Source organism: Sebastes umbrosus, chromosome 21, assembly GCF_015220745.1.
Source record: "Sebastes umbrosus isolate fSebUmb1 chromosome 21, fSebUmb1.pri, whole genome shotgun sequence".
Taxonomy (NCBI): domain Eukaryota; kingdom Metazoa; phylum Chordata; class Actinopteri; order Perciformes; family Sebastidae; genus Sebastes; species Sebastes umbrosus.
In genome coordinates, this window is record NC_051289.1 from 11,292,719 (window position 1) to 11,303,712 (window position 10,994).

Below are 10,994 nucleotides of genomic sequence, written 5' to 3' on the forward strand. Positions count from 1 at the left end.
TCAGTTTTAACAGTCTCTTCTGCACTATATTCACTTTTTTAATAGTCCTGTATCACAGCTGTTATCCCTGCACTATATTCAGTTTATATTGTGATATTACTACTTTAAATGTTAAAAAAATCTGAGTACATATTCCTCTAATGATGGCTGGATCACCTCAACACTTATGTTGTCATTTCAAAGTACACCAATTAAACTGATTTACATAGGAATATGCACCATGTGGGGCTGTTGGTTTCATGCATAAAAAGCCAAAATGACAATATGTACCACGATAAATGTGTTTTGGTCATATTTTACATATTGTTCATATGTTGCATTACTCCTTTTAATTCATCATAACTGGTTATCATCTACACAGTCTATGGTTATTATACCTGCACTATATTCATTTTTAACAGTCTCTTCTGCACTATATTCACTTTTTTAATAGTCCTGTATCACAGCTGTTACCCTGCACTATATTCACTTTTAACTGTTTTCTTCATCTCCTTGTATTTTTATATCTGGTATATTTTTTTTGTACTTTGTACTTTGTACTACTAACGTTTTTACCGCCATTTTACTAACATGTTTTGCACTATGGAACTGTGATGCTGGAAACTTGAATTTCCCTCAGGATCAATAAAGTTACTATCTATCTATCTATCTATCTATTACAGTTACAGGCTACTTTATTAAAACAAGACGGCTATTTTCTAGTAAAATCTGGTGACACAGTTTACTTATTTGAACATTTAATATTTTAACGCAACATTTACAACTGAACATGTTAGAGTAAACTGGTGCCACAGTTTACTGCAGATCTGAAGACATACACAAGCATCTAAATTGCCTTTGTGTCACATTTTAACAATTTTTTTTTCTTTTTCAAATAGCCCACATTACTCTTTTTGTGACACAATACGATTTATATTTTAAAGCAAAAGAAGCGTTTAAAAATACCGCATATCAAGAAGTATCTCCTTATGATCATCACACATCTTTGTATTTGTAGGATATCATGGAAGTTATACATTTAATTAGTTTAATACTATTTACTCCTTTTGATGTGTTCTATTTTGAGACACTGTTTTGTTCTTGGTCACATTAAACTAGAGCTGAATTAATCAGAAACAGAAAAATAATTAGCAACTATTTTGATATAAAAAATGCCAAACATTTCCTTGTTCCAGCCTATTAATTGTGAAGTTTTGTTGCTTTACTGTTGTTGTTCATTGCTATTGTTTTATACTATTGTAAATTAAATATCTTTTGGGTTTGTGGGACAAAAAAAGAAGAGGTTTAGGAAATTGTAAAGAGCATTTTTCAATATTCTCTGATTTTATAAACTAAATGATTCATTGATCAATTGAAAATATAAGTGGCAGATTAAAACAATTGCTAGTTTCAGCCCTGCATTTAATACGTGAGTATAATTTAAATGCTTATAAGGAATTATCTGTAAACATTTATTTTGAAGGACAACTGTCACACTTCCGCTTCTGTCCTGTGCGGGCTTTATCACTGTCACTTGTGCGCGTTCAGGTGAGCTGAGCCACGGGGGCGCGCATCGTATGATGAGATGAGTGCGCAAATTATCAATTATTATTTTATCAATATTTTGATATATATATATATATCAATATTTTGATATATACACATATATATATTTTGATATATATATTAATATATATATAGATATATATACATTTATATATATATTTTGATATATACACATATATATATATTTTGATATATATATATATTTTTTTTTTTTATATAATATATATATATATATATATATTATATTAAAAAAAAGCTTAATTTCCTATTGCAGTTTTTATGAAATACGGAAATATGTCTCCAACAGAAAATACAGTGTTGCAGTTGCTAAGCAACATCATTCGCTGGGTAATGTTAGCATTGGCTAGTTAGCAACCATAAGCTACTGGTCGGACTGTGTTGTCTATTTAACTGGGTTTTGTTTAGAAATTCAACTTGTGAGAAGTATAATGGGTTATTTCTTCTATTTCTAAAGTTTGCATTACATATAACTTCTAACGTTAACTGAGCGTCAAAGTAGCTAATGTATTAGCTAGCTAGCTAGTTAGCTAATATCGTTACGTTACTATGGTTACACATTCTGAGTATTTAGCTAACACTCACCCAAACAGCGAGTTTTACGACGATATAAAGTCATCAAAACGTGCGTATAAACGTTTAAAATGACTTTTGTAGCATAATCCACTTGTCTTTTTGTTAAAAGTACATATTTTCGCCACAATAAGGCTGAATATAAACAGCGTGTTGGTGGCTAGAGCGGTTAGTCGTTGGTTAGCCGTTGACATTGTCGCTCAAAACTACACGCGCACAGTGCAATCTATTTAAATCAATGGCGTGCACGCGCACAGAAACAGTATATATACCCATATAGACCAGATTTCCAGGCATAACAAAGCTGCATTTTATTCCAATGTTAAAGGAGCAGAGAAGAAAACCCATGTCTTCATTTTATTACATAGTAACATATTTATCTTAACTGTTTTACTCTCATCACATTGTAACATAATACATATTTCAAAAAGTTGATTTCCATCTTATTAAATAGGAACAGAATAAATATTCACTTCTGAACTCAGTGGCCACAATCCTCTCCAAAAGTCTCCTCTGGTGGACATAAGCTGAACAGAAGACTTCTCTGAGAACCAGGTTTACTGGGACCTTTTCCTTCAGCACCCACACAAATCTCACATGCACACACAATTAAACCATACAAACTTTACCCCACTCTCACACACTATACTGCATCATTCCTGCAGTTTTATTAGTGACATGTTAACTGCAGAGATGTAGTAGCTCCTGTGTACTGATGTTGTTGATGTACAAAGTGATCCACACCGACTAGGTGGTTCCGCTAAATAATTCACCTGTGCTACACTAGAAATGCCAACATCTGTGCATGTAATGTAAAGACAAACCATAAAGAGCGTACAGGAATATCATATTACGAACACTGCCTCATTCAAGTGTTGCACTGGAACTGAACTAGACTGCAACCATTGCACTGTGACATACCAGAATTAGAAAGAGATGCGTTGTTAACAGATTCTCAGAAAATTTAGTTTTGGAGCCACAGCTGCAGCAGATGCTCCAAACATCAACAATTTTCACCCATCTCATGAAGAAGGATTTTTGAGTTAGCTGGACAACTGTAAAAACTATAAAAAAAAAATTGTATTCTGTAATTCCATGCTCCAGTTTTTTTGCTCAGCAGATGCATCAGGCTAACTACTGAATGCAACTTCATGACACAGGTCCTAAGGGTGTCTGTCAGATATCAGGATCCGCAACAGCAACAGGAACCAAGAGGAAACATTGATTTCAGGGTAAACAAGACTTTGCTTTTAAGTGGAGATGATAATCAGGCATTACAATGTAAACAATGAACAACACAACAAACAATACTGTCTTTTCCTCTCCGTATTGCACAACTCATACTAAATTACATCTCTGAATTCCTGATTATCACATGCCTTCTGCATTTCATTTGAATTGTGCTGCTCATGTAATGATTTCAAAGTGGCTGATTTTAGCGGATGAATTCTGTATTGCAATCATATGGAAATGTATGTATGTGGAAAGAGCTTAAACAAATTACTAGACATACAGAATAAAACTTATTTCAAAATTAAATACATAGCTCATACACTTCCAAAAAAATCATACATTTCTTATCCAACTGTAAAGGGACACTTTAAAATGGATGTCGAAGCTTTAAAATGGTGAATGTTAAAAAAAAAAAAATTGAAAGTTTCCTGTTTCCATTTTAAACAGATGGCATGTGAGGAGCGGCTTGCTTCAAAAACCCTTAAATACAAGCAGTGGTGAGTTATTTACAGCTTATACTGAATAAATCAAATCTAGAAGTGATTTGTGTAGACCAGTTGTGACAAAGAGACGTCACATGTATCAGACATTAAAGAGTTAAAGTGAGACTAGTCAGCAGCGGCTACAGGAGCTCCTTAAGCATTAATGCCATCCATTGACATGGGCCTCTTAAGCTTTGTGACAGAGACCAGTGAAACAGGTCATAGGAAGAAGAAAAGAAAACAATAAGTTGCTGAAAACAAATAGTCTAAAAAAATAAAGTTTTGTTAATTCTCTGCATTTATAGTATCTTTTTTCCGCACTTTTGGTTCAACCTTCTTCAACTTCAACACAATGGATATTTTCAAAGAAATTAAACCATGAAAGCGCTATGTACATGCAAAGCCCACTTGGGTCTGCTCAGTTCAGCCAGCCAGGAACTTGATAGTTGTGTTTGTGAGCAAATAGGTCAGTCATGATGCACTGCGAGTATGGGCTGCCTGCAGATGGGGCAGGTGTTGTTTTCAGAGAGCCAGCGGTCGATGCAGTGGATGTGAAACTCATGGGAGCAGGGCAGGCGCCGCAGCTTGTTGCCCTGGGCATACTCATTGATGCAAACGCTGCACGCACGACCCATCTCCCCCTCCAGGCTGGCCTGACCATAGGTACGCGTGGATAGATTGTCAATCTGCTCTTTGGTCAGGCCCCTAGGGTGCTCGTCATCCTCCTCGTCGTTGAGCAAGAAGAAGTGTGCCAGCCGCAGGATGGGGAGAGTACCATTTTCTACCAGGTTGTTGGTGTCTCTGCTGGTGGCTCGTCCCTCTGTGGTGCTCACTACCCCTCCTCCGAGCCTGGGCTGCCCACCCTGCTCCTCCTCACTTCCCACCAGCCCCACCCTCTCCTGATCTACCCCACCCGTACCAACCTGGCCAGCTTCCGTCTCATGTGTATGTATATGTAGACGACTGGCTGGACTGGTGCTACTATTTGTAACACTAGCATCTGTGTTGCTAGGTGCGACAGTTTCAGAATCAGCCTCTGTCTCCATTAGGGAGCTCAGCTCCCCAAATCCGGTCATGATCTGGCGCAAGATGGAACGCAGGGCGGTGGAGTTGGGCTCCCCCAGGCCTGTCTCGCTGATGCGCCTCAGTGGAATCCGGATAGTGCTCACATAGGTGCGGATCCCAGCTCGCTCAGAGCGGGAGATGGTGCGTCTAAATCCACCACTGTCGCTTTCAAATGTGACAGTATTCTCAGCTACCCGGGCACGAGAACGCGTTCTGCTGGCGATGCTGTCCCGATCGCGGTTTTCACCAGGTCGAATCCTTCTCACCTGCAGATCCAACATGATGGTTGGGTGCCGCCGCACCGCTGCACTTCCTGCTCCTACTACATGCGATTCACTTTCACGTTCTCCTGTTTCTACAGCTGGCTCTGTTAGAGCTGCAGGTTCTGCCACAGCCTCCCCGGTCTCCATGGGAACAGAGCTTGTGCCACTGCCTGGCTCAACAGTGTGGACGCTAGAGCTGCTGACACCACTGCTTGATGGTGGAGTGGTACTGGCGACAGGTATTCTGTGCAAGGGGGAACGGCTGCGCCTTGACAAGCGGGATGAAACCCCACCCGCCGCTGCAGCCCTGCGTGCACGGCCACGTGATCGAGTCCTACTGCCACGCGATTCGTGTCCCACTACTGGGGCCTGAGATCCAGACTGCGGTGACACACGGGGACAGTCTATAGAAGCAGACATATCATCACTGCCCTGCTCTACTTCTGCATTCAGGGCTTGATGTTGCGAAGGTGTCGTTTGATCAAGAGGAGGGCTGGGAACAGTAGGAGGTGGTGCTAAAGAGTGCAAAGTGGCACTTCTCCTCTGAGCAGCAGCCGGGGCGGCCACTGGTGCAAGAAGTGCAGGGGGGCTCATAGAAAGAGTGGTAGTGCTGCTGCGTGTACGGCGCGTCTGCATCCTCCTACTGAGGGCTGGGCGGGGGGTGGGGTACGGGACTGGCCTTGGTGTGGTTGAAGGGCGAGGGTTGGAGAAAGAGGAAGCCGTGCGTATAGAGGGCGAAGTTATGTTTGGGGCAGTCACTGGCAGCTCTGCAGTGTCCACAGTATCATTATGCTCCCCCGGCTCTGGCTGATCATGGTTAATGTTGATCTCCAGGCTAAAGCGGAACTCTCCACTGTTAGGGTTGGTCCGGCTGACGGCACGCCATGTTTGGTTGCCACTCTGGCCACTGCGAGTAGCATTACCAGTACGTCTAAAAGTGTTCAGCCACTCCAGTAATGAGTCACCATTAGAAGTTTCTGCTCCGGGCTCTGTGCCCCCTGTAAACAAAACAAATATGGACTGTAAACTAACAATTAAAAAAATCTATTCTATTGTACATGTAAATACTGTAATTTGCTGGTGTCCATTTACAACACTGAAAGTTTTAGCCAGTCTGTTTCATATCTTACTCAAAGCCTGCACTTTCACTGTATTTACTGCCATGCTAAACCAGACTCACAGTTGAACAATTTGTGTTGTAACCTTTTGTAAACCTTGACCAAGATTATACTTAACTAAAGTAAAAGATTCATCAATATTTGTCCTAAATAGTGTATGAAAAATGTTTCAGGAGGACTCAGTTTCACAGAATCTATGATGAAATCATTTGTTTGGCTTCTTTGTTAATTAATAGTGACTTAACTCAAGCCATATTACATCAAGACTAGTGAAAGCCAGATTTGGAAAGATCAAATAAAGAATTTCTCCCTACCTGCTCCTCGTCTCCCTCCAGGCCCTCTCTCCTCTCCCTCGCCACTACTGCCCTGCTGCTCTCCAGAATCAGCAGTCTGCGAGCGCTGCTCAGTACGGGGCTGAGATGACATGCGCTCTTTTGCTCCATCAAGACGCTGCCGAAGCTCCTCAGCAGTCACCTCCCCTGTGAAACATATGAACATGCAGGGCGTTATGTGCCATCAACAGCAGTGGGTCAAGAAGAACTAACATTAACATAACAATGAATGTCCCTCCTCACCAGGGGTGCCAAGCAGGTTGCTGTCTCTCATTAGGCGGTACTCCTCTTCACTCAATTCATTAATGAAGTGATAGTATGCCTCCTCCCGACGAAGACGCTCTGCCTGCCTCCGCCGTTCGTCTCCCCCACCAGGAGGGTCCATCACCGAGAGAAGTGCTGGCAGACAGATGAGTGAGGGTGTCAGTCAGGGGTGGGATGTTATTTGAAGCTACCCACTATAGCTTTACATTTAGCATTTATAAAATAAATGCTAAATGTATAAAATAAATATGGACCAGAGGGGTCCATCACCGTGAGAAGTGCTGGCAGACAGATGAGAGAGGGTGTCGGTCAGGGGTGGGATGTTATTTGAAGCTACCCACTATAGCTTTACATTTAGCATTAATAAAATAAATGCTAAATTATAAAATAAATGCTAAATGTATAACATAAATATGGACCAGGAGGGTCCATCACCGTGAGAAGTGCTGGCAGACAGATGAGTGAGGGTGTCAGTCAGGGGGTGGGATGTTATTTGAAGCTACCCACTAAAGCTTTACATTTAGCATTTATAAAATAAATGCTGAATTATAAAATAAATGCTACAGTCACATGTTGAGCCTCTGCAACTCCTACTGTCCAAGTGCTCAATATGTGATTACAATATGTTGCTCAAGCTAATGGCTATTTGATTCTCTTTTGGAAAGATAAAAAACAACTCTCTTACTTCTGGTTGTATTAGATACTAGAGAAAAAAAATTGAATGCAAGTTAAAAGTTGTTTGATTACATTAAGCCTTACAATGACTAATCTCTAGCCAAGGACGACAGTTGAGACCCAGGGGTGGGATGTTATTTGAAGCTACCCACTATAGCTTTACATTTAACATTAATAAAATAAATGCTAAATTATAAAATAAATGCTACAGTCACATGTTGAGCCTCTGCAACTCCTACTGTTCCAAGTGCTAAATATGTGATGTTGCTCAAGCTAATGGCTATTTGATTGTCTTTTGGAGAGATAAAAACATCTTACTGTGGTTGTATTAGATACTAGAGCAAAAAAATGAAATGCAAGTTAGAGTTGTTCAATTACCTTAGCCTTACAATGACTAATCTCTAGCCAAGGACGACAGTTAAAGACAACGCCATCCATTTTCTATCCAGACTCCACCAGCAGCAAGAGACTGAGTAAAAAGACTACAGTAATCTTAATCTAACGTTGCTAAGCCCGAAGACTAGCATCTAATTTAGTGGATGAATGCTCAACTAATTTACTGTAACGCTAAGCCAATACAAGATCCTAATAACAACGTAGTGAGCTAATGTTAGCCAAGTTAAACCAGGAGCTAGGGAAGGCCATGTTGAAGGGAATAAAGCAACAAAACTGGCGTTGTCATCCTGGTTAGCCAACCAATCAGAGGCCTAGTTTAAATGACGGACAGGCCGAGCGTCCAATCAGCGCTCGACAAAGGCGGGCCACTATAAAACTAGTCTCCTCCATGTAAACGCAGGGCAAAGACAAAGAATCTTTGTCAGCTTTTATGACATAAATATATCATAAACATGTTAATGCTTACCTATGACTAACTGAGTTTACGCCCAACACGTAAACACTCAGTTTTGTGGCCCTTTCTCTGAAGCGAAGTGTCATTTCTAATGCGCACTTTTAGTTGCTAAGCGAGCACCTAGCTAATTAGCAGCTAGCTCATAGCAACGTAGTGCTAGCTGAGGTTAGCCGACATGCTAGCGAGCTGAGAGGCTGAATAACTCCTCAGATATTAATGTGACAAACTGTTTGTGAAGCAGTTAATGTACACAGAGGTTAACACTCAACCCTAGCATGGTTTTATAAGAGATGACAATGACATTAAAAAGATTTTACTACCTGACAAAGCAGCTGTAATATGGACGGTTTGCTTTGCTCTCTGCCTTCTTCTCTCTCAAGATGGGACCAGTGGTGTGCTTCACTAGAGTGTCCGACAAGAAACAACTCCCCCCCCCCCCCCGGCTGGATTAGTTCCCCTAATAACATAACATCATCTGCAAAACTCAATATATGTTGGACAAAAAATGGATACACTGATTTTTTTTTTAATCTGTGTAACTCTGAAATGGTAACATCCAATCACAACACTAATCGTGTTAAATGGAACATATGGCTTCAGAATCATCTACACAGTGAAGGGAACAAAGTGGTCCAACAATCGCACACTAATGTTTTTAACTCAGATCACAGTGAGTGAGAAAAGAAAAACATTCTTGTTAAATGTTTATCTGCTGTACTAAACTGAAATATTAGTATATAGTATTCAAGTTGCATTCAACAGAAGTAACAGATGTCACATCTTTTGAACTTGGTCCACAATATATTTTTTATTCTGGATGTGACAACAAAAACATGACTAAAACTTGGATTTTTAAATATGTGAATAGGAAAAAGGAAATAAAAGCTTGAATTAAAAGACTGTCCTACTAAAAAGAATTGTAATTTCGTATTGCAACAAAACCTTGCAGACATTAAATCTTTTCTGCATTTCATTTGTGGTGTCACATTTGTACACAAAAGAGAAATGGTGCTTGTTAGTATTAAGGCAAAGCATAAAACTCTGCTAAGGGAGGTTTACGGTGGTGTAGGAACAGGTCAAACGTGTGAATTCAAACGCACTACGGTCGTTGCTGTAAGAATGGCAGTGATGTAGTGATGAGTGCAACAAAATTACTATTCCCTTTGCGAAATTATACTACATTTTCTTTCTTTAATTTCCACACACAATATCAGCTGACATTACAAAATATGACACATGAATTTCCTCAATGCTTAGCAGGTGCAAATTAACTTGCCTCTTCTTATAAGTTGCCTATTTCTAATTAGTATCATACTTTTAGAATTAATGTATTTATTATGTTATGCGGAGCGAAATATAGTCTTCTTATACGCTTTAGGCAAGGCAAGGCAAGGCAGCTTTATTTGTATAGCACATTTCAACAACAGGGCAATTCAAAGTGCTTTACAGAAACATTCAAGAACATTGCGACAAAATGCAAAAGAACATTAAGAAATAATTAAAACAGTTATAAAAACATAAAAACATTAAAACATTAAAGATTAGAAAATAAAAACAAGCTAAAAATAAAAGCTAGGATAGAAGCTAAAATTGCATAAAACTCAAAAGAGTAAAAGTTATAGTGCAGTGTCAGAATAAAAGGCACCCGCAAACAGGAAAGTTTTAAGCTTTGTTTTAAAAAAGTGAGAGTTGGAGCGGTCCTGCAGGTTTCTGGGAGCTTGTTCCAGATATTTGGTGCATAAAAACTGAATGCTGCTTCTGCATGTTTATTTCTGACTCTGGGGACACTAAGCAGACCTGATCCAGATGACCTGAGAAGTCTGGATGGTTCATAACACAGCAGAAGATCAGAAATGTATTTTGGCCCTAAGCCATTTAGTGCTTTGTAAACCAGCAGCAGTTTTTTGAAATCAATTCTCTGAGAGACAGGGAGCCAGTGTAGAGACTTCATCCAAACTTAATCCAAAACAAATGGATTAATATAGCTATACTGGGGTAAAAGACATGCAGATTTCTCTTTATGCGCTTGTATTACAGCACTGAAATTCAAGATTCAAGATTCAAGATTCAAGAGATTTATTTGCCATTTGCACCTAAGTACATTGGAATTCTGAGCAGTTTACACCGAGTCAGCTTTAAGAAAAGAAAAAAGGTAGAAAAGGCACAAGGTAATTACAGTACAAAATAAGTAGCACATTCAACTCAACACAATAAATAAATAAATAAATTATCAAAATATAAAACGCCCTCAGTGTAGTCAATAAATAAACTAAACTACCCTCTGCATAGGAACGATACCCCCCAGAATACAAATATACAGTATATATATATGCTCCATGACCATGTCAAAATAACTTTGGTTTTGTTGGTGCAAATAAGCAGTATGATAACAAAAGAATAGATAAAAACGTTAGAATAAAATAAGAATAAACAACTTTAAATTCTATCAATATACAATATAAGCTATAAACAAAATTAAACATGATAGAAACAGATAGTGCAAATATTACAGCACCGAAATATGCCATAATATGGCAAAAAAACAACGGCTGTTATGATTGAATATACTTAAACAT

The 10,994-nt window shown here is 39.2% G+C and overlaps 2 protein-coding genes across 10 annotated transcripts in view; both read right to left on the minus strand.

Moving 5' to 3' along the window:
- atp8a2 (ATPase phospholipid transporting 8A2) overlaps positions 1 to 2,301 on the minus strand; it is a 54,779-nt gene extending 52,478 nt beyond the window's left edge. For 7 of the 8 annotated variants that reach the window (XM_037757052.1, XM_037757058.1, XM_037757055.1 and 4 more), the window contains exon 1: positions 2,149 to 2,301. The gene's annotated coding sequence lies outside the window, so the exon portion shown is untranslated. The remainder of the gene's footprint in view (positions 1 to 2,148) is intronic. The other variant, XM_037757051.1, reaches the window with a different exon arrangement.
- Positions 2,302 to 2,480: 179 nt separating this feature from the next.
- rnf6 (ring finger protein (C3H2C3 type) 6) lies at positions 2,481 to 8,886 on the minus strand. 2 transcript variants are annotated; one of them, XM_037757063.1, is made up of 4 exons: positions 8,739 to 8,886; positions 6,873 to 7,028; positions 6,612 to 6,776; positions 2,481 to 6,177 (listed from the first exon to the last, which is right to left on the minus strand). In XM_037757063.1, the coding sequence occupies exons 2-4, from the start codon at positions 7,012 to 7,014 to the stop codon at positions 4,319 to 4,321; spliced, it is 2,166 nt and encodes a 721-aa protein (XP_037612991.1). In that variant the 5' UTR covers positions 7,015 to 7,028; positions 8,739 to 8,886; the 3' UTR covers positions 2,481 to 4,318. The 2 variants fall into 2 exon arrangements, with proteins under 2 accessions (XP_037612991.1, XP_037612992.1); XM_037757064.1 differs by lacking the exon at positions 8,739 to 8,886 and adding an exon at positions 7,947 to 8,698.
- Positions 8,887 to 10,994: the final 2,108 nt, after the last annotated feature.

Excerpts from the sequence above, each read along its gene's own strand:
- rnf6 (XM_037757063.1), bottom strand. The coding sequence starts at position 7,014 with ATGGACCCTCCTGGTGGGGGAGACGAACGGCGGAGGCAGGCAGAGCGT. Across the intron at positions 6,777-6,872 it reads CAACCTGCTTGGCACCCCTG|GGGAGGTGACTGCTGAGGAG; the intron begins GTGAGGAGGGAC and ends TATGTTTCACAG. Across the intron at positions 6,178-6,611 it reads TGGAGGGAGACGAGGAGCAG|GGGGCACAGAGCCCGGAGCA; the intron begins GTAGGGAGAAAT and ends TTTTGTTTACAG.